The sequence below is a fragment of the Vulpes vulpes genome, chromosome 16 (genome assembly GCF_048418805.1).
Source record: "Vulpes vulpes isolate BD-2025 chromosome 16, VulVul3, whole genome shotgun sequence".
NCBI classification, from domain to species: Eukaryota; Metazoa; Chordata; class Mammalia; order Carnivora; family Canidae; genus Vulpes; species Vulpes vulpes.
In genome coordinates, this window is record NC_132795.1 from 74,365,777 (window position 1) to 74,390,152 (window position 24,376).

The 24,376-nt window shown below is 39.8% G+C and overlaps 1 protein-coding gene across 2 annotated transcripts in view; it reads right to left on the reverse strand.

Moving 5' to 3' along the window:
* THADA (THADA armadillo repeat containing) overlaps window positions 1–24,376 on the reverse strand; it is a 329,408-nt gene that overhangs the window by 142,456 nt on the left and 162,576 nt on the right. For both annotated transcript variants that reach the window (XM_025992555.2, XM_025992556.2), the window contains exon 30: window positions 8,826–8,994. In XM_025992555.2, coding sequence (XP_025848340.2) covers window positions 8,826–8,994 — 169 coding nt within the window. The remainder of the gene's footprint in view (window positions 1–8,825; window positions 8,995–24,376) is intronic.

A 24,376-nucleotide genomic window follows, 5' to 3' on the forward strand; every position in this document is an offset into this window, starting at 1 on the left:
AGACAGTGGTATTTTCCCATTTACTGAGGAAGTGGTGAAGCACAGCAATCAACTCACCCAAAATAACATGGCTAGCAAGCAGTGGAGCTAGGGTCTACGTGGAGACAAGTTGGCTCCAGAGGCAATGCTCCTACTTCTGTGGAATAACCTCTTTGAGCACAGGCTGGCAGCTTTTATACACTTATTTATTTAGAAATTATATACTACTCTGTTGATAACGGACATTATTATACATCCGATATAAAATAGTAGTCAAAAGGATGTGACAGACAACACACCAACCTATTCTTCCACACACATTAGTGTCTTGCACACCTCACTTTGAAGGCTGCGGGCCTATACAGTGCAAATGGCTTGGCCTGGCATTTGTGGTCTCTCCAATGGTGATCTGTGCCCACCTTTCCATCACACAGTCCACCTCTCCGACACACTCCAGTACCTGATGGGCTTACCCACTGTCTGCCACAAATACCTTTTGCACACCCCCTTCCGAGCCTTGGCTCACAGTCCCTATGTCAACGACAGAAAATTGTTTAAAGGCTCATCCCAAGACCCAATGCCCTTACAAAGCTTTCTCTGAGCTCTCCTCTCAGGTGTGTGTTTTCAGCCACTTGTCTGGCCCACAGCACACGTATTTCTGGGTGGCTGTTTGTGGTGTGGATGGCTTGTTCTCCACAGCAGCTCATAGCCTCTTGAGGGCAGAGAACATGCTATATATTTTCTTTGTATCTTCCATGGCACCTGGCATAGTATCATGTACTCAATTATCATTCAGTAAGTATTTGCTAAATAAAAGGGTACGTAAACATTCTCTGTATTTACTCTGTGTGTCTAAGGCCCATGTGCAAAGGGTTAAAGGAAAGATTATCCTAGAAGACAGGAGATATGATTAGATACTTTCTTCCTTATCTAAGCTCAAGGGAACTAAGACAGACTGACTTGCTTGTTCAGGGAAATGACTTCATATAGTCCCCAGTAATCTGCATGGATAGCACAGGGTCTTTACAGAGCATTCCAATTTCTCAAGTAAAAGTATCCCTCCTAGCCTTGTTTACTTACTACTCACTGCTTACTCTGTTAGCACTTCTTTATAGTTAAAAGTAACCTTGAATGTACAGGCATGTGTAACAAACCCAACTTCAAGAGAAAAGAGGTTTATTTTTATTTTTATTTTTTTTAGAGGTTTATGTTTTATTTAAAAAAAAGGTTTATGTTTTCCCTCATCTCTTAATGCGATTTGCTCAAATGTTATCTTTTCAACAATGACTCTTCTAAGACTTCATTGAATACTGCCATCTGCCCTCCTCTCTAACCAACTCCTGATTCACCTTATCCTACTCTGCTTATTCTTTTTGTCCACAGAAATTATTACCTTCTAATAAATGATGTAATTTATTATAATAAATTAGAACAGATTCTTTTATAGTATCATTTACTCTTGTCCGGCTCCCTGCCTCTTGAATGTTAGGTCTGTGAGAGCAGTGATCTCTGTGAGCAAGGATCTGTCTCCTTTGTTCTTTTTTTGTTTTTTAAGATTTTATTTATTTATTCATGAGAGATATACAGAGAGACAGGCAGAGACACAGGCAGAGGGAGAAGCAGACTCTCCGCAAGGAGAGTGGGACTCGATCCCGGATCCCGGGAGCACATCCTGGGCCAAAGGCAGCTGCTCAACCACTGAGCCACCTAGGTGTCCCTGTCTCCTTTGTTCTCTGACGGATTCCAAGTTTCTACAACAGTGTCTGGCATGCAGTTGGTAATCAATAGAATGAACAAATAAGTAGACAATGTCAATTTTCATTTCACTCCACACCTCGAAGGCCTCAGAGAGAGTCACTCTAACCTCAGAATGTTCTTTCCCTCATCCAGAGAAGTGGTATGGCATGGCAGTTAACTATACAAGCTTGAAAGCTTTGATTCCCAGCTCTGCTTTTGCTAATTTATCCCTGCATAACTTTAGCCAGATCTCATAACCCTTCCTACCCTCAGTTCTCAGTTTTCTCATCAGTACAATGGGAATAATACCCATCACTAGGAAGAGCCTCCACAGGCACTCAACACACACACACACACACACACACACACACACACACACTACATATGGACTCAGCAACTGGTGTGTGTGTGTGTGTGTGTGTGTGTGTATTCTTTTCATCATTACTTCTCCTACTGTAATCTCAAAGAGCAATAAAAGCCTGGGGATACATATTCTGATAAATCTATAAGTTCTACATGCTATGAGTTCAGACCACTATAAAACAGCAGTAGCACTTTTGGCTGGCGACAATGACAATGCACTACAGTCAATGCTCCAGAGCTGGCAGCTAAATACTGTCTCCTATACCCAGAGAAAGCTCCCTAAGTAACACATGCCAAATAAAAGCCTTTCGATATTTATAAGGAAAGGATTAATTCATCTTCAGAAGTAGCATTTTAATTAAAAATGACTTTTCTGGGCTTATATCCAAAAAGGAATATATTGCCAAAAGGTAAGATTTAACAAGGTTTAGTTCTTTAATTTTTTTTTTTTTTTTCAGATTAAAGTGCTTCCCAATCCTTTTCACGTCAGGGCACACACAGAAAATAATCTTTCTTTGGCACTCTGGAACAAACAGATGCTGCTGCTCCCAGCTGCAGGTGACTGCCTAGAGCCTCAAGCCCTGCTAGGCCCCACTCAGACTCACTGAGAGCTGAAGGAATCAATAAATACTTGGCACGTTTGCAAGCACACCAATGGAGAACCTCTGCCTTGGCCCTTCTTGGACTGGAGAACTTCCTAGCAACCTAGATTTTTCTCCTTTCACACCAACACCAATCCTCGGAAAGAAAGAATGAATCTGGCCACGAGTGACCAGAGCGAGCATTTTCTTTATGACTCACTCCAGAAAAAAAGCACACTGACCAGCAATCCATTTATAACTTACAACATCAGCATAATTTCATGCTTTTGTTTTTACTTTCCATTCTGAAATTTTATTTTCTATGTATAAAATAAACAGTGGAGATAGGCCAACCTTAAGTCACCAAATGGAATCTAGCAAGCAATGTTCTATTTCTGGGCAGCTTGATCATTCTACTTTATGTTTCACAATTTTGTACTTTTAAGAAATATAAAAAGGATACAATTTTTCAAGCATAAGGTGCTGTCTTATGTGGTCCTATTTTTGAAAGATGGAATTGATCATTCTTTTAAACTTAATTTTAAGTTTTGGTGTAACTTTTTTACTTAGTAAAAAATACACTGTTTCTAAAAACATTCACTTCCTTGTATTTAGAAGATGCCGACAGAATTTATACGTAAGACTACCTCAATCAGAGATTTTCTTTTTGTTTCCACTACTTCTATTTGCAGCAGAGAGCTAAGGATAGTTGGTCTTACCCTGTTGCCTAAACTTCAGGAAATTTTTCCTTCAGAAAAGTAGCCGGCTGAATTGACCTACCTTTACTTCTTTCCTGGTTTTCTGTTTTTCTTTTCCACAAAGGTAATGCCAAGATCTGTCTCTATTTTTGTCTTCCTGCTGTCCTGCCCAGCCCAGCACAGCTGTTCCCACCCCCAGAAAGATCCTAACTCTAGGCCTGACACAGAGTGTTCTAGACTAAAGCAGAATGTTATCTTAGTCTCAGTTTCCTTTCATGCCTGATGCCCTATCTGGCAGCTTTATCTTTTGCCTCATCCTCATTTCTGTTATTCATATGCTCCCTGGTCCCCAAGGGTTCGGCTGGCTCACCTGGCTACTAACTCATAGCCCTCCACACTGGGAGGTAAGAGCCTTAAAGGCAACTCCTGTCTTCATCTGTACCTAGAACTGGGTAAGAACTCTGTTGAGTGTGAAACTGAGTTCAGTCTTGACCTCTTTTTCATGTTCCCAGCAGTTCTCATGCCTAGAACCCACAATTCCTGTGGGTGTTTATGTTTGAGAGGTTTTGTCACACCCTTAAGGATGACAGAAGGTATGGCAACTTTGCACCTGGCTATAACCTAGGTCCCAATGGAGGATCCTGTATTCTTAGGTTAATGTATAGAGTTGGTGAATCACTGTTATATCCTGAGACTAATGTAACATTGTGTGCCAACTATACTAAAGTCTTTTACCAGTTGTAGCCTCTTAGGGCTTCACTGACCTCCTTTATCCCTCTGTCTTTACAATAATGATGGATTTGCTTTGTTTCCAGGATCAAATCAGATTTTCAGGACTGACAAACTAAAAACAGAGTGAAGATGGCTTCTTCCTTTGGTTTCCCTAGGCATAAAAAGTTGTTATTCACATCACAGTCAGGCAGTACTTTCCAAACACCCGGTACGATTGCTGAGAGTATTAATGAAATCACATAAGCAATTTATGTAGTATACAGGAGATACTCAAAGTGTTCATTTTACTTATATTCTGGCAACTCACCAAATTCGTGGGCCTAGGCTGTTTGAGGTCCATCCCCAGCTAATATTTCATGTCAACCCAAGTGTGCAATCCTGCCACTCAGCTCCATAGCCAGAAAAGAGGCTCAGAAATTTCCAAGTGCAAAAATCAAGGCCCAAATTTGGGTCATAGGGGAAAAGGTGGAGGAATAAGAGAATTAAACAAGGTGTTCAACAGATTACTGAGAAAATTTAATACCAGCAAAGGGATATTTAAAACTGCAGGTATTATTTGGATTGACTGATGAAAAAAAGAATTTTACTTTTGCCTAGAATGTTCACATAATGCAAAAGGAGCTTTACTGCTTCAACAGAAGCTGAATGGCCTCAACTGTCCACTGTACTCACAGAGAGCTTCCTTAAGTAAAGAAAAAGCAGGGACCACCTCTTATATGTTTATATCATGAGAAAAGGAACCAAAATAGAAAATGGAAAAAACTCAAAATTCAAGTTTCTATTTCAAGTGGTATTTATTTCCTTACGAAACATCAAAATGTGAGTTAAGTACCCAAGAATCAGAATAAATCTTGCCTCATAACTGTTGGCCAAAACGCTTCCTCAACACAAGAGAACTTTTTGGATGCCAATATGATTTCTCGGGGGTGATAAGTAACCTAGTAATAATGTTAAGGCCCCAACATGAAGAACTTTGGCAACAAAAACAGACGGTTAATTCTACTTAAAAGACAGGGTAGCCCTGCCAGCCAGTGTTGTTCCCAAATGAGGTAATGTCCATGGCTCTTATCTAGCCTTTATGGAGATTTAATGTCATTTACCACTGGCTCTTACAAACCGGCTGCATAATCTCACCTTTTCTCATGTGCGTTACTTCCATCCCTCTCAGCATTGCAATTAGAAACCTCTGGTTTTTAAAATGATTAAGAAACAATTCCCACATGTTTTCTTTTTATGCATGTCCTATAATTTGAGTCTTTCTTCCATCATTCTAGAAAATTCAGAGATCAGCATATTTCTCATTTTCAAGGTATCTTATAGAAAGACTCTGAGGTTGGATTATATGTATGTAAACATTGTTCAAAGAAGCTGAAATGTGTAATTCAAGTAAATGCTCTGTGAAAGAATTTGTTTTCTGATTACAAAATGATTTCCTCCTTTTGAAAAAAAAAAAAAGGATTTTATATTTACTTAGCTGGTTCTGAAAGTCCCATGGAGATTCTCAGACCTTTCAATCCCTAACACCTCTTTTCCAGGTACAGGCTTTTTATGGATTTCAAAGGTAGCTTTATGTAGTGAAGGAATCCATAAGCTGCAGAAAGGAATGAGAAAAAGCCCTCCCCATCTTAACTCATGCTTTCCTCACAAAGAACAACAGAGTGAAACCGAGCTATCACAACATAGATGAGACACCCGAATGGACACGAAAGATAGATTTGCACATGCCTTTGACTTCCTTTCGTCAACCAGGGTACAAACCAATCTTGGTAAAGACAGCAATTGGTTGGGCGAACATGAACACGATACTCAACACCCAATGCCCATGCTGTTTTGTTTTCAACAAGCCCTTCATCTCCCAACAATCAGGAATAAAAGCAACAGCCGCAACCAACCTGAAGTTACAGGGTTTTTACCTTTCATGGTGTTTCACACTTTAGGTAACAGAAAAAGTGAGTATGGGATATTAAAGGCAGCCCAGAGACAGAGAGAAGACCGTGCTCTGTCACCAGGCAGACTGGTGAGACACAAGCCAGATCTGTTAGTGGCTGTGTGTGGGAAACAAGGCTGGGAGGCCCATTTGTACAAGTGGTGAGACAGCCAAAGAAGCAATTCCAACCTCATTACTTCTGACAAAAATTCAGCCGAGAGTGGATCTGCAGGAAAGAAGATCTGATGGCTGATCTCCCCTCCTCCCTCGACCATCTGAGCCCCTCTTCTAACTCAGATACAGAATCTAGGCATCTTTGAAAAGCCTTCGTTACTCATTGCCAGCTCCTTCCCTCAAAGTAGCAGAGTTTGACAGAATCAAGTCATCTAACTTGTATGGGCCTCAGGGTCCCACGTTTAAAAGCAAGATAATTATCCCTCCAACCATCTCTTCATCACTGAGATAATAATGAGGACCAAGTGAGACAAGTGCTCAAGAGTCTGCACTAAGGAGACCAAGAGAAGGGCACCTGCATGGCTCAGTTGGTTAACTGTCTGCCTGCAGCCCATAATCCTGGGTCCTGGGATCAAGCCCCCATCAAGCTCTCTGCTCAGTGTGGAGCCTGCTTCTCTCTCTCCCTTTGCAGTTCCCTCTGTTGTGCTCCCTGTCAAATAAATAAATAAAATCTTAAAAAAAAAAAAGAGAGAGAGAGAGAGAGAGAGAGAGAGACCACTAGAGACCTGCAGCATATACAATACAGACCAGAGGGTCTGCTCTGGGGCCTCTGGGGGTCACACAGTCTTTCTGGGAGATCTGCAAGATCAACCTATTTTCAAGATGCCACAAAGACACTCCTTCCCTCCTTTGCTCTCCTTCTTGTACAGCACACAGAAGAGTTTGCCAGGGCTACAAGGTGTGTGATGACGTCCTTGTTCTAATAATGACTAATGGAATGTGTGCTTGTGAGTTCTTGTGTTTTAAGATTTTCTCTTTTAGTTTCTAATTAAATATTGACAGACAATCTCTCAGGAATCCTCAATGACTTTCCTGAAGTTAAAGAGGTCCTGAGACCAGTGTGAGACCAACCAACCTAGAACTTGGTCCCACCGAAGCTTGCAGGTCCTAGGTAGGTCAACTTCCCACCCACCCTGAGCCTTGCTATATGCTGTTCTCTTTGCATGGGGGACTCTCCCTCCCTCCTCTGCTTTGGTTAACTTTTTCTGCTCTTTACTTAGATGTCACTTTCTCTGGGAAGGTCTCCTTGACTTCCCCGAAACCAATCAGGTGGCTCTGCTATGTGTTCCTCTAGCACTTAGCATGCTACATCATGATTGCCCATTTTCAGATCTTTTATCTTTGACTCCTTGAATGCAAGAACTGTTCTGACGGACACAGCAGTATGTAGGAGAGGCACTCAATAACTACTTGCTGAATATATACAACAACCAAGGAAGGAAGGCAAGAAAGGTCTCTTTTGCATTCATTCTCACCTAGAGGGAATTAGTTACTAAAGATATTAGTGTTCTATATTATAGTACCAGCTCATTAAAACTATGATAACAACAATAGTAACTATGTATCACATTATGTACCAGGTACTATTCTTGGCACTTCATATGCATTAATTCATTTAATCTTCACAAAATCCCTACCAGGTATGCATTACTACTACCCTTATCTCAAAAACAAAGACAGAACAATGTATGCTAGTGATACTATAAAATGAAAAAATTTCAAAAAATGAAGACACAGATGTGCAGGTAGCGAGTAGTAGATTTGAGATTGATACCGAGACAGTCTGGCTCCAGAGTCCTATACTGATAACCACTATATACACTGCCTCTCATGTCAGCAGTGTAGACCTCAAGCTTATAGCATATACTGAGATCTCAAGGCCACCTTTCAACTCTGCTCACAAACCAGAAACATGATTTGATATTTAAATCCCACTCCCCTCAATCCTGACCCACCATGAGTGACCCCAGCAGACACATGAACAGATCTCACCATTAAGACCTGTTCCCACGTTTATAATTAGGGTTTAAAAAAAGACAGTTTCAGTAAGTCTATTTCTTGCTCATTTGTTGTACTTTAGTCATTTCTAGAGGAAATGTTAAGTTAGAAGCAGTAAGTATACTTGTGTATTTGTTAGAAAGAAAAAGTCTCTTTTGTAGCACAGAGAAAACAGAAAAGTAGGGATAGGCCTTCCCATGTACTATGGTGTTGCACTGCAGAGCAAACTCTCCCTGATGTGTATAACTCTGCTTCTGTGTCTTGTGCTAACTTCTCTTTCAAGGAATGCTCACAACTTCACCCCTAACAGAGAATGGCACTTGATGGAAAAGACAAAACTCTATAAATGGTTCAGAGAGGTAAGTCCAAATGGAAAGCATGTATAAAACAGGATTTAATGCAAAAGATGATCTGTGTCGCTGTACTCCTGTTTGTAATGAAAACATTACCCAGGAAATACCTGTTTTTTTCAGCAACAGAAAAAAGTTCTTCAGATAAAGTTAAAAGCTTGTGTATCGGGTAGCCCAGGTGGCTCAGTGGTTTAGTGCTGCCTTCAGCCCAGGGCGTGATCCTGGAGACCCAGGATCGAGACCCACATCGGGCTCCCTGCATGGAGCCTGCTTTTCCCGCTGCCTGTGTCTCTTTTTGTCTCCCTGTGTCTCTCATGAATAAATATATAAAGTCTTTAAAAAAAAAAAAAAAAAAAAAGCTTGTGTATCAAATCTTTGCCTGCTAACAGTATATGAGAAACCAAAGTTTATCTTGTGCTGTTTGACAAAAAGTAGCTTTATTTACCTGGAGCAGCGTCCCATGAATATGGTTTTGCCGAAAATGCTGGTCAGTGCAGTTTGGGAGTTTGGCCAACAGAGTTCGGATGGTAGTGGGGATTTCATCTACCATAACAAATGGGACCAAGGCACGAGCTGCCATTTCACGGGAACGGTAGACAGGTGAGCGACCACATCTGGGGAGACATAAAAACCACAAGACCATTCAATACTCATTTCCATATCCATGCCTTTGTATATGCTGATATTCTCTCTAGCTCCAGATGGGACATCTGAGCTGGGAGGAGGTAGGATATAGGAGTTCGTTCTTATTCCAAGGATTGTCAATGTGTGTTAGTGTTAGCTCTACAGGTGATTTTCCTTTTCATATAAGTCTCATTAATATCTATGATTTTATCACAGGGATAAATGTAGATTGGCTTTGGGAATGATTGAATAACAGGTAGTAGCAAAAAGAGCTTCCTCCTCAACAATCAAACAACTGTTCACTGGGTACTCAAAATGAACAAATGATAAGTGCCATGAGAAATAAAACAGTCATTGTGGTCTTTGAGAAGCCTACACTCTGGTTGGCAAGATGAGCAGTTCATTTGAGAAGATGAGCAAAAGCACAAGACAGTCCTGGAAAAATAATAAGCAAGTGATTGTCATATTTTGGCTACATGAGGATAAGACCGTAGGTTGTGGTATCGAGAGGGATAGAATCCAGGAAAGCAAGCATGATTTTAAGAAGGCTGAAACCAGGAAGTTCTTTTAACCAGAAACAGTGGTATAGAGTAAAGGTAAAAATGCTCAAGGTATAAGTAGATGTGTCTGACTGAAGTAGAGGCTTCAGAAATAACAGTGGAACTTCAGGCTGAGAAGTGGGCCTGGCCAGACTGGGTAGTGCCACAAATGGCAGACTACATGATCTTAAACTTATTGTCAAGAGTAAGAGCTAGACCCTCAAGTCACTGAATCCTTCCCTCTAGGCTGACTCACACCCAAAGAACTGGAATAAAAGCCAGTTCTTAAATCAGTGAAAGTCACGGACAAGTGGTACTTTGAGATTCTACATAGGTCATTGGAAAGGCAGGTCATCTAAGGGCCTCTTGACTTTGTAAACACTCAGAACCTGAGAGTCCACAACCATTTTGCTGAAACTGTGCACTTCAGAGCCTTCACACAGATAGTATTATTTGAGAGGAAGGCCCAATTTATTAAGACACCATGATCTTTTATCCAATTCAAAAAGCAACTCCACTTACAGAAATATCTTGGATGCTAAGATAAGGATGGGGAAGATCAGAAGACAGCAGACTCTGTGAAGGAAAGAGATGGTCTCTTGCTTCGTTTTCAAAATTAAATAGTATTCCAAAAGGAATTATTGGTAAGATCCGGGCCATGTAGGCTTCGCATGTGGAAGGATGAAGCCCTATGACTGAAACATTTCTAATATCCCAGAGGCATCACTGACATTTATCTTAATAGGACAATGAAAGAACAGATACAATTTCTATACAAATGGAATACCCCAAACAGAATTTCATCATGGGGAGCGGGGAGAGAGAGAGGAGGAAGAGGCACAGGGTAAGTCAAACATTGTGTCATTTCCCCCCTATCAGCTCAGCACACACTTTATGGATTGAGAGGAGCTCACCTTACAGCACACTGTGAGAAGATACTGAGGGCTGATGTTACAGTAAGTCACTAGAGATTTCCCAATGGTCTTTGAGTAGGTTTTGCCAAACCACCCATTTTCTATGTATTTTTCCTTTAAAATGATTAAATATTTAATCTTTAATTGGCAAATTAAATTGGTAAAATGTTTGCTTTGGCCCATGGTGCGAGGGGTAGGGGGAGTGACAAACTTCACTTGACAGAGAAAAGAAAATACTCTGAAAATGCTTTGAGATTTAATTAGCAAATGACCTCACTCAGCCCAGTCATGTGTCGGGAGCTTCCCCATCTGTCCGTCCCCTACCCCTCCAACACACACACTTTGTGGTAGAGGGTGTTTTATGTTACCGAACAGGGCTCTTGTATATAAATGTTTCTTTTCAAATACAAATAACTCTGACATGGTCACAGATGTTTAGTTTCTAATTAGCAGTAACTGTACACTAAAGAAGGCCCCTCCTTTTGCTCCTGACCTTTAGCAAATGATGATTTCCCAAAGGAATCTGGCATCCATACAGGAGAAATAATAGAAAGTGGGAAAAGTGCCAGAATTTTCTGCTTTTGGATACTCTGTGCTAAGGTACTTTCCAAATGCACACAATCAGGTTAAAGAGCAAAACAAAATCTCCCCTAAAAAAGTAATGCAATTACAGAAAAAGAGCTTATTTTAAAAGTAATATTTAATTATCACTCATTATGAAACAACGATTAAATGTAATTTAAAACTCCTCTCTATTGCACATTATTAAAAACGGAAGGATAGATTATAGTCAACACACACACACACACACACACACACCCATACCCATTAAGCAAAAAACATTTCCAGGTTACTGTTTTGTCACGTACTGGGGGGCTGGGAGGGGTCTGATGAGATTTAGCTTTTCTCCGGTTCTATATGGCCTGGAGTGTGAGGGGATATAAACATAGTCCTTTTAGCCCTGAGCAGAATATATTTGAAGGAAGCTTAAATCTATCTTTCCTTTGGATAGAATCTCCTAGTCTGACTCAGTAAATGTGCCAAAACCAAGCAGAGATGCTTTTTGGGGTTAGAGAGTGTAGTGGCTATAAAGGATGGAAAATCAGAACACCTGGGTCTCCATCCTGCTTTTGGACACCGTTTTATGACCTGGACAAGTCACCGTAACCTCTCTGGGTCTCAGTTGAGCCGATAGTGGTAGCAATAATCTATACCCGGTGTTTTCATCTGATGTCTACAAGAACATTCCAAGAGGAAAGATGCTTTGTTGATACAAAGTTTCCGTAGTGCAATGTACCTGTGCCCAGTACAGGACCAGCATGTTCTAAGTTTGTACACCTCTAAATGGCTTCAATGAGAGAATTAGGACTGTGGTGTGAATGCTGGACCATTTTTAAGAAGATAAGATGACAGAATGATGATATGAAGGTAGTGAGTTTTGTTTTGGGCTTTGTGTGTGTGTGTGTGTGTGTGTGTGTGTGTGTGTGTGTATCTCCATTAAAAGAGAGGAAGAGGCATGTCAAGCCCTTCTGAAAAGAAGTGGAACTGCTTCTGTCTCTCTAATCCTCAGTTTCTTCTGGAAAACAAAGCAAATGGATTTGGGATCTGGAAGGTCATTTCTCCTTTAACTATTGTTTGAAAAACACATCCTCAGTAGCCCCAGCTATATTCTAGGCCTGAATACTGAGTCCTTCCACAGAATGTACAGGACATGCAGATACCCAAACCTCTAGACCTTTCACTCCAATTAACCATTTCCACGTTCATTTTAATCTCATATTTACTGAGCACCTCCTGTGTTCTCAGCACTGTGTAACATGAAAATGACACATCTGTCATCATAATACTTGCATCCTGCAATTATATAGCCTTGGCAGTTTATAAAACAGCTGCACACCCATATTTCTCTATCATGCAACATTCCTGCAGGACATGAGGGCATTATAAACCTAAATTAACAGATGAAACATAAAACGAAGCTCAGAGAAGCTAAGTGGACCCTTCAGGATATACAAGCAGTAGCACCCATGCCAGAACCACTATCCAAGGCTCCGAGATGGAGCCTGTGAGCTATTCCAAGCTGTAGCTCACACCTGGAAATGGAGGGAGCATAAAAATATCTCCCAGCTAATAAAAACACAAGCTTTACAAGTTATGTAGAAAATCTCTAAATGAGTGTGTTTTTTGTTTTTAATATTTGTGGGATCATGACAACATTTCAGAATCTAATGTACACTGTGGTGCTCTCAAAAGAGAAACAGATTTACAAACATATACATGCAATTTCCCATATAATTTCAGAAGTTCATGACACACACCCAAAACCCTTGGGGCAGTGTTTCCCAGACCCAGGGCAAGAATCTCCTGTTGCTCTTTTACACGCAGTGTGACTGCCAGGTATGTGCTCTGCTTTAGAGATAGGGAGATGGAGAACAGGACTTCACTCACAGGAAATCACCAGTCAAGGGGGAAGCCAGACAGATAACCCCATGATCACAAACCAGTAGTACCCATGGAGATACACATGGCTGTGAGCAGCACAGAGAAGCCAAGCAGAAGGGAGAGTTGGAGTGGTTTTCTGGAAGACATAAAGGACCTTCAAATGAGGATAATACATCCTTCTGGACTTCAGAAACCCTGGGGAATCCTGAAGAGTTTAGAATATGGTATCCTGAGCAGGCAAGAGTTCTTCTGAGATCTTCCTCCCAGTTCACCTTGTTTCCTAGAGTGGTGGCTGAGCTTTATCCAGGTTTTCCTCTCTATATTTACCCTAAGAATCTGCTCCAATTTTCCTGAAAGGTTTCACAGGTAAGTGGCTGGACATCACCCAAACTGTCTCTGTTCACCCTTATCTCCTAGACGAGGCATTGAGACATCTACTGAGTGCCTAGCACAAGCACACACTGGGATAGGTACCAGAAAATCAGATAGCAAAGCCACTCCCATGCCCCAGGATCCTACAGTGCAGTGGGAAAGACAGGCCAATCAGCCAGTGCTTCTCAGGGCCACAAGAAGTAAACACAGGCTGTCGTAGTAGAGCTAAGGGGAGATAGACAGACAAGAGGGTGGATAGTCTGGGAGATATGGTCCAGCTGGGATGAAACAGTGGCTGAAGGAGAGAACATTTGGGTTTGGCCTGTGTCTTTCCCTACATGAACCCAAACTGCCCCTCTGTGTATCCAGACAGAAGGAAGTGAACTGAATTTTACTAAATGCCTACTGTGTACCGTGATTGGCTGTTTACTTTAGACATGCTGTTTCATTTACTTCACTGAATCTTCATTTAAGGTCATTATCATCATCCCTCTCTTAAGATGAGGAAAGTGATCCCAACATACTTGAGATCCTAAAAATAGCAAGTGGCAGATCCTGCATTCCAGTTAAGGTCTGTCCACCTGCAAAATCCAGTCTTTCTAAGCCTTGACAATGCAGATGCCTCAAAATCTTTAGCCTTGGAAAAGCTTTGGAAAAGCTCACCCTAGTCACACTGAAGTGTGACTGGTTTGTGGAACCATCCAGTCTCTAATTGGTAGAATGTGAAGCACAACAATAAAAATGATGCTGACAATAGCTAACACTTCCTGAGCTTCTTTTTTTTCTTTAAGATTTTATTTATTTATTCATGAGAGACACACACACACACAGAGATGCAGAGACACAGGCAGAGGGAGAAGCAGGCTCCATGCAGGGAGCCCAACGTGGGACTCGATCCCAGGTCTCCAGGATCACAACCCAGGCTGCAGGCGGTGCTAAACCGCTGCACCACCAGGGCTGCCCACTTCCTGAGTTTCTACAGAGGTCCAGACTTAGTGTTAAAATCTTTGCGTGTATTACATCATTTAATCTTCACAGCAAGGGGCACCCGGGTGGCTCAGCGGTTGAGCATCTGCCTTTGGCTCAGGTCCTGGGGTCCTGGGATCGAGTCCCACATCGGGCTTCCCACAGTGAGCCTGCTTCTCCCTCTGTGTCTCTGCCTCTCTCTCTGTGTCTCTCATGAATAAATAAATAAAATCTTAAAAAAAAATCCTCACAGCAAGACAGAATGGCTGAGAGAACACTTCTAGGCAATGCGAGGGAAGCATTTTTGAAAGGACTTCGTAAGGTTCAGTGACCTCATGTGAATCCCTCATTTCATGAGGATCAGAGTGCCAGACTTCCGAGAAGTCTCAGAATGACTTCACAATCCAGCTAGTATCTCCTTCTACTCTCCCTTACTGACATAATTAATGCTCCTCCAGTTCCTCTGCATTCCCAGACCCAGCTCCAGTCTTATCCTCACTTTCTGGAGGCCAAGCTGCATCTTGTACAAAACAGAAGCCCCCACACTTCTGCTGCTGATGAAGATGATCATCTACCTTTTCTAGATGCCCCTACCTGACCAAGGGGTTGACATCTTGGGAGCTGGGCTGAATTTAAAGAAGCTATGTGTGACTTACTTCCAGGTCCCTCACCAGATTTACTCAAGAATGCCCTGCCATCATGGTCTGTTTCTCACGCAGCAGGGCCATCTGCCATTGGGGAATGGTCAACTTTTGATAAAAGTTGCGATAATCCTACCTTGCAGGATATCTCTGCAGGCTGGGTGAGAAGGCAGAGGCTGAGACCTCAGGTGATACTGTTCTAAAAAGAAAAATCTTGCTAACAAGTTGACCCTTGAATAACATGGGTCTGAACTGCACAGGCCCACTAATATGCAGATTTTTTTCAATAAATATATTGGAAAAAATTGGGGGGAGGATATTTGTGACAATTTGAAAAACTCGCAGACGAACTATATAGCCTAGAGATACTGAAAATTTTTCAGAAAAAAATAGGCATTGTATACTCTAAGGATACAGTATACAATATATATAACATATAAAACTGTGTGTCAGTCAACTGTTCATTATCAATACAAAGCTTCAACAGTCGGCTATCAGTTAAGTTCTGGGGGAGCCAAAAGCTACATGCAGATTTTCAACTGTATGCAGTAGAAGGGTCAGTGGCCCTAAGCCTGGAGTTGTTCAAGGGTCAACTGCGTATGTTCCGTCAAACCAACTATTGTTTCATCCTTAGCACCTCTGCCCATGTAATTCGCTCTCACTGGAATGAATGTTCTTTCACCCTCTATACTTGGGGGACCCCTCTTCTTCTGAACTCTGCTCAGGTATCAGGTCTTTCGCAAGAGAGCAGAAACATAGGACAGGAGCCAAGAATATGTCCTGGAATCTAGAAGACCTTAGTTTAAATCCAGGTCCTGCCACTTACTAGTGTATGACCTTGGGCAGGTCAGTGAACCTCCTAAATTTTTATCTTCAATAAAATGGGCAAGAGAAATAACCTCATAGTGCCCTTGTAAAGCCTAAATGAGTTAAAGCATATGAGACGCAACACCTACAAGTTAGTGATCAGTAAGTGGGAGCTATCATTGAAGCAACAGGTGGAATACCTCTCAAACTTAAAAGCTTTTTATCCACAGGTACAAACTCCATCTCAACCACTGGCTGAGGACCCAGAGCCCTACTTATACGAAACAAGCTTCAAGGGCTTATAAAGGCTACCCCTCCCCCTCCCCACCAAAGGAGCTGGAAAAGACGGATGGGAGATTGAGTTTCTTTGGGGGCAACTGGCTAGTTTATGTGAGGCCCACTGCCTTTATTCTTCAGGTCCACAATCCAAATTGTATTCCATTCTAACCTGTGTCTAATGCTGTTTCACCAGAGTTCTTTTTCCTTTTCATTGTGTATAGTTCTTAGTTTCAAATCTTGCCTTCCGGAAACATGTACATTTGTGTGGGTATGTGTGCATGCGCAAAAGAGAGAAACCACTACAAAAATAAGTTTGTACCAGTGAATCTGAAGAAGCAGACATTTCAGCATGTCCTGTGACTATTAATTATGTTTTTGTTATACCATGTGGCATTCCTGAAGCCCTTCTCCCATTCTCAGGTGAGTTTAGTACCCATCAAGGTTGCCAGATTCTCTACTTGTCCTTCCTATACCAATTTTCAGTTCATCAAAAGCCCTACACCACCCGAACTCCTTGTTCCTTTTCCTGAAACTCAAACCACTAGCACTTAAAAGTACCATTTACTGTAATCTTGCCCTCTGCACAGCTCATGGATTTCTTTATTCAAATATATTTCTTGGAAGGATAATGGGTTCAGGATTTTTTGAAGTCTGATTTTCTAAAGTCTTTGGTTTGGGTAGTAAGAGGGAAATAAAAGCAGTAGGCAGCAGCTAAGCTAGAAATGGAACATTTCCAGCTTTCCTGGACAAATATATATATGTATATATATGTATCTACAGGCAGAATGCTAAGTTTAAATGTTTATCTACTGGGTAGCTCACAGCAGTAACTGCTCTTTGCAAATTAACTCCAAACAACACAGTAGAACCTTTTTAAAAAAATGTTTTTATGAAGAAATGCTGACAATAACAAACCACAAGAGAACATCTGAAAACAGCAGCGTGTAACCACCTGGGACAGCCCAACCACAGAGTTAAGCCATAGAAGGCACATTCTCTTAAGATCACCTGCCCTCCACCTCCAAGTTACCAAAGTTTTATGCAGACTGACCAGTCACAGGCTGCTAATCCCAAAGTGGTGAACATGGCAGCTGCCAGGAGCTGGGAATCGGCCTCAATTGCAGTGACACCCCTCCATCTGCTCCTGCAAGAGCTGGGCACAGCATTAGGCCACGTATGTGGCAAATACTCACGGAGGCATGAGTGCAATGACAATGGCTACTTGCATCCATGCCATTTCTTTTGGTATTAGGAAATACAGTGAGGGCATTGTCCAACAGGGACAGAAGAAGGTATCTAGGGTGGTACTTACTTCAAAAAGCTCTTTGAATACTGCTCTTTAATTATTTAGAATTATAATCATGTCTTGAATGAAAGGATCATGATTTCTGAATGTGAATCCTTGGTTACTTGTTGAGATCAAAATATACAAAGTGTGAAAATTATACTTCATCTGAAATTTCATTCCATTCTTTCATTTTTTTTTTTTTGCCTAGATAACAATAAATTCAATTTGAAACTGAATTTTTCAGATTCCAACCAAATGGTCTAGACAATTGGAAAGAAGGGGTTTTTCTTTGGAGCAATGAATCGTGGTGTACCTTCACAATGATTTTTTTCCTGACTCTGGGAAAAAAACATGAAAAATACTTTATAGCAACAGAAATGCAAATACTTTGGAAGACTAGAGATTAAAAAGGAATAATTAATTTCAGTCTTTACCTAAAATAAAATGGAGTATTTATGAAGGGAAAAAAATACAGATATATAACATCAAAAGTACAATTTTCCAAAACAATAAAAATAATCAGTAGATACAGTTTGAAATTTTGGTATAATCTTCCCTCCCTGTGCACGTGCGGGTTTTCTGACACTGAATCAATAAGCTGCATACTGGTCTACTGGTCTCCTTATGGACAGCTAGAAAAGCTGGATCTACCCTCAGGGCTCCCGGGGCTGGGATAAGCTGTGTGCAGGGCAGGAGCTGAGAGCGGCAGCCCATGCAGACTGAGGGAAAGAGCTGCACATTCTTCTCAAAAGCAAAAGCCCTCATACTGTTTCTTCTCTGGTTCTACAAAAAGCTGAGCGATGAGCACATTCAGGCAGCCAGTGACTCTCTAAAGGGACTGAACATAATACTTGGCTCCAGGATGTCTTCCTTCTTTCCTTGCCGGTAGTCAGAGGCTCAGAGGAAATAGTCCTGAACACACAGTGTCTCCTTAGAGGATGGTCACTGCTCAAAGGCCAAGTTCTCAAAGCAGTTTTATACCGTTGAAAGTCACTCCATTAAACTTTACAGAGTGTGGATCCATATTTACCATGAGTGGTTTCCAGTTCACAAACACAGGACTGGGTGGTCAACTCAACGGACTACACAAAGGTATAGAGAGAATTTACCTTCTTCTTATTCTAATACATATACATAAGAGGAACATTTAGAAAGGAATGTTTTTGGTTCAGTTGAAAAAGTTTTGTTTGTAGCTTTCAAATGTTTCGGAACCCATGACAGCTCTCTATTGGCACATTAAATATAAATGTCTCATTCTGGCATTCAAAGCATCCTCAATCTAGCCCAAGACTGAGTGAGCAAATCACAGGTGCCAAGTAAATCTTTCTTGAACCAATAGAACCTGACTTTTCAGGTGACTATATCTAAAAAAATGTTAAAATCTTATAAAATCTAAATATCCTATGAATCAACTGCTTAGCATACACTTATGATTATTTTTAATTTTTTTCACTTATGATAATTTTTAAATAAACACTTTTAAATATGAACAGCTCTATGAACTTCCCTTTTGACAAGAATTTGTTAGGTTTTTGAAGGACTCCAATACCCAAGACTAAAACCCAAGAAAAGAAAAAAAAATGAAGGTAGGATCATTCACTATGTGTCTGCTAGATTTCAGGCAATATGCTAGATATTTTTGAATATATTATGACATTTTTTTAGTACTTATATAAACCCTTTAAAATAAGTATATAATACTATATAAATATGTAGGTTTTTGCTCTAGATGGTCTAGTGGGAACATGTATAGAATGATGAGTTATCAAATAAAATGTAACCACAATTAAATAAATTGCATTGTGCCAATTTCTTTCAGTTATGGTAATAGAGGTGTAATCCTCTGTAAGCAATTTATTCCACTTAATCCCACTTGTTAGAAATCATATTTGCAGACCCTATACATAATGAATTGGTGGCCTAGAAAGGTTTCCTACTGCTCCAAATAGTGTTTTACAAAATGAAACCTAAAGCTTTATAGTATATTATCTTTAAGGAAGGCAAACTAGTCACCAGGACACAATAACTGACCCAAAGTCATCCAGCAAATGAGTCTTTGTAGCACAACCATCAACCAGAAATTAACAAAGAACCCCATATCAGACTGGCACAGGCTCCCCAAAGGTTGTGGCAGTGTCTTCTACTGACCTCAATCAATACTGAATGCCTCTGGTCACTCCATGTACAGTCATTTAAAGTATAGCATTTATTTAGAGACAAGTTCAAAATGTCCAAGAATAGAAATCCTTAACATTTTTAATGACAAGAAGAGACACATGCAGGTCAGTACACTGGCTCTTCGTTGGCTTGTTAAAAATAATACACATAATAATCAGCTTTAAGTGACGATTATGACGGAGTAAAAGCTGGTGTGAGTAGAAACTCTCACATGGGCCCCGTGGTGTCTCTGGAGTGAGGCTACTTTTAAGACATCCTCAGAGTAAAATATTAGCATCTAGCAATGTGGCCACAGGCAAATTACATAATGCCTCTTCATAGCCTCATCTGTAAAAGGAGATTAAAATAAGTGATCTATAAGGTCCTCTTCAATAACCGAATCCTACAATTCAATGGACATTTAAACATCCTAGGCAGATAGCTATCTTCTTATTTTAAAGTATCTTTATGACCTCTCTTGACTTGTTCCATTGCTTAATCTCATAATAATATTGATGCCAATAATAAAAGTTTTATGTCTAACACTACCCACACTCAATCTTTCTAAACTTGGAGCCAATTTTCTCTCATTTGAGCTTTTCTGTAGTTGGAGAACAAATGACCAGTGTTTTCGACACACAGGAAAACCCTTCATTAACTGTATTGGAATCCTGTCATTAAATCACCCCTTGCTCTTCCCTTCCGCAGGCTAAAACCACCCAACTCCTTTAATCAATGTAGAACCTCTTCTCTAGAATCTAGTTAATTATTTTGCCTCTACAAAGAGTTAAAAGAATCTTCCCAATACTATCAGCTAAAACAATGATTTGTGCTACTGCATTGTGAGAGAAATTTAGAAATCTGAGCATTTCTTCGGATTTGATTACTCTCCAGAGATTGCAATTTGTTTTTGCGAAGGCCAATTAATGCCCCTGAATGACCCTCCTATGTTTCGTAGCTAAAATCAGAGAGACCGAATTTAAAAAAACCATAAACTACATGGAAAGTTTTGAAAAATTCCAAGAAACTGCATATTTGGGGCCTGAAAAAAAAAGAGCACCAAAAAGCAAGGAATATTGAGATGTTAGCAACAGACCTACCCCAGGGAAGATTCCTTCCTCAAATGAAGACTGCAATTAGGTAAATTGAGTTATACATCAGCAAGCCTACAGCATCCAAACAGACCATTGCCAGCCCTATTTTTGAATACCTTCAGGGAAAGTTTTACATCCTCTTTTGGTTGCCCCAATGCCCATATTAGTGTCACAATCAAAAAGTACTGATGTATAATTATACTCTTTCCTGCTGCAACTTAATTTCTTTTTGCTGGTTCTATATGCCAGGGAAATTAATGAATCTACATCTAAAAGCACAACTTTCTGACTTGCGCCCAAAATATATTCTGAATAATAAGAAAACGACTGAATTAAAAAAAAAAAACAAAACTCTGAACTGACATGTCAACAAAGAAGATATATGGATGGCAAATAAACACAGGTAAAGATGCTCAACATCCTTTGTCGTTAGGGAAGTTCAAATCAAAACCACAATGAAATACTACTTACACACTCACTAGAAAGACTAAAATTAAAGACTGAGCATATTAAGAGTTGACTGGGATATGGAACAACTGCAACTCTCATCCTTTGCTGGTGGGAACATAAAATGGTATATCACTTTGGAAAACATTTGACATATAAAGTTAAACATATGCCATCCATACAACCTACTCATTCCACTCCTAGGTGTTTATGCTAAAGAAATGAAAACATGTCAATCCAAAGACTTGTACATGAATATTCCTAGTACCCTCATTTGTAAGAGTCAAAACAAGATATAGCACAAATGTCCAGCAACAGGTGAGTCTGTAAAAAAAAATTGTGGTACATCTGAACAATGAAATACTATTTAGTGATAAAAGAGAACAGACACACATAATAACATGAATGACTCTCAAAATTAATATGCTGAGTGATAAAGCCAGGCAAAATAGATTGCATACTGTAGGATTCCATTTTTATGAATGGAAATTATAAAATGCAAATTAATCTACGGTGATAGAACACAGGACAGCTGTTGCCAGGTGAAGGGAGCAGAGTGGCTAGAGATGGTTACAAAGAGGCACAAGGAAACTTTTGTAGGTGATAGATATGTTCACTATCTTGATAGGGTGATGGTTTTATGGGTGTACAAATTTATCAAATAGTACACATTAAACACGAACATGCATTTTATTTTACACCAATTGTACCTCCATAACGTTGGTTTAAAGAATAACCTTTCACATACCTTAGAAAAGTTACTAAGCTATCCACATCCCATCTGGTTTTCCTTCTCTGTTTCCAGTTCCACTTGTACAACATCTCAAGTCTTCCCTTCCTCAGATCAAACAGGCCCAGCTATTTCCTTTGAACTTTTATGACCAGAATTAATTTTTCCTTATGCTCTCTTAAATAGTCAAATCAATAAACACTGAAATTCTAACAATTAATCATATAAGAATTAAAAAAAGAATTTTTTTTTTTTTTCTGGAACTATGTTCCAAATCAACATGTTGTTCTAGGACAGGCTTAGAAAGATTAAGTGACTTGCTCAAGCTTAGAACAGGAGTGAATGAACAAGCTGATATTCAAAATCAAATCTGTCTGCCTCTACTGTGTGGGCTAGTTGCAAAAACTAACGTGCTTCAACTATGAGACCTTTTTACCATCATAGGATTGAAGAGCAGTAAAACATATTAAAAGAAATTCAATTTCATTACACTTACATACACTTGACAACTCAAACCATACAACTGAACATCAGATATGTTGGGCCAGCTTTAATAAACACATCTGCATTTAGCAGTAGGATTTTCCATGTGGTTATTAAGGTTAAACAGATTTTTCTCCCCATCTTGAGTAGATTAAACCTGCTTCCTAATATCTTTTATTTTTGGTTATTTTAATAATTTGCTTATTCCACAGTGAAAAGTCAAATTTCAGCTCATCCCAGTTTGAATCATGTCAATTACTGAGAAAACAGAAGCCAAGTAATTTAATATAGTCCAAATGAATACACAATGGAGACCACTGTGCAAAGTTTAAAGATGAAACAAAACTGATCACACACACACACACACACCCTACTACTAATTAAAAATATACTAGTGTTACAACTATACAATTTCAGTGGTGGTATTATCTTTGTTCAGAAGCAAGGTACACTGCTATATGACTGAAGCTCTCCAGCATTTAATTAGGTTATTAATTATAAGGAGAATCACATTACCTTTAAGAACTTCTTTGGATCGTGACTATGGCTTAATACATTAATTTCACGGTGATTGTATTTAAGATGAGGAGCATGTCAATAAAGAATTCTGGCCACATCTTCCAACAAGTACACGTGACTAAAGGTTTGGGCTGTGACACAGTTTGATACATTCACTGGAAAAAAAATTCACTAATTCTCACTGCTAATTTTAGTGGCCAAGAGATATTTTACATTGCATTTCAAGTAAAAGTAGCATTCCAAGGAATCTTTACAGAAGATATACACATGAATATAAGAAGAAACAAGAAAATTAAGTGGCACTTATTTATTTCCATTTGATTTTAATAAATTAAGCCTCAATTCTGTATCATCTTACTTCCAAGCTTCCCTCCTTGTCCATCGAAGAAGAAGAAGAAGAAAGAAGAAGAAGAAGAAGAAGAAGAAGAAGAAGAAGAAGAAGAAGAAGTAGTAGTAGTAGTAGTAGTAGTAGTAGTAGTAGTAGTAAAGTCAGTGCAAATTATATGAGTCATTCTTCAATCATGCCAAGGATATAACCTTCAACCTAAGATTAAAAATAAAGCGCTATGTGTGAAACTCAATACTGTTTAACTTTTGGGTGCTAAGATCTAATAAATATAACATTTCAAAGGAAAATTAAACAATCTGGATCACTTCCATTCATCATCATGATTTCACCAGTAGATTTCTATGGCTTTGGCGACATTTGCTAATATTTAGATCCTGGGTAAGCTGGTGGAATTTGCCATCACTTTGTTTATAATCAGTATCGCCAGTTCGTACAAGGCACCGAAAAGTCCTCCACTCCTCCACTCTCCTATATACTTCAAAGCATTTCATTTATTATTTAAATGATTATTCTGACAAAACCATTAGTCAAGAAGAAAGCAAAGAAATCTTAGTTTTTAAGGTGGAGATTTTTAAAGATGCATCTTCCACATTAGACTGCTTTAACCACCAATGCTATTTCTGGCAAAACCTTTATTTCCGGTAAGAAAACTTTTTAAAAAAAAATCCAATTTTTCTTACCTATAAGAAAAGGTCAGGGCTTATTTTTACTGGTTTCACTCAAAATGAGTTTTATATATTTTAAATTTACTTTAACTTCTTTGTAGGCCCCTATATTTTCTTGCTTTTTCTATGGAAAATACTAAATTTGAGAAAAGTATTGAAGCCATGATGAATGTCTCACAACTTCCTTCAAAAGATGGCAGGGGGCAGCCCGGGTGGCTCAGCGGTTTAGCGCCGCCTTCAGCCCAGGGCGTGATCCTGGAGACCCGGGATCGAGTCCCACGTCGGGCTCCCTGCATGGAGCCTGCTTCTCCCTCTGCCTGTGTCTCTGCCTCTCTGTCTCTCATGGATGAATGAATGAATGAAAAAAAATAAATAAGAAATTCATTTCTTTAAAAAAAAAATGGCAGGAACGAGGGCATATGCACACACTTACACAGGAAAAAAAGAAGCATCCTTTGGTCAGGGTTCTGAGTTCAAATGGGCGCTTCCAGGATTAACAACAAAAAAAGTTTCAGATTTTTTTTTTAAGATTTTATTTATTTATTCATATGAGAGAGAGAGAGAGAGAGAGAGAGAGAGAGAGAAGCACAGATCCAGGCAGAGGGAGAAGCAGGCTCCATGTAGGGAGCCTGACATGGGACTGGATCCTGGGTCTCCAAGATCACACCCTAAGCTGAAGG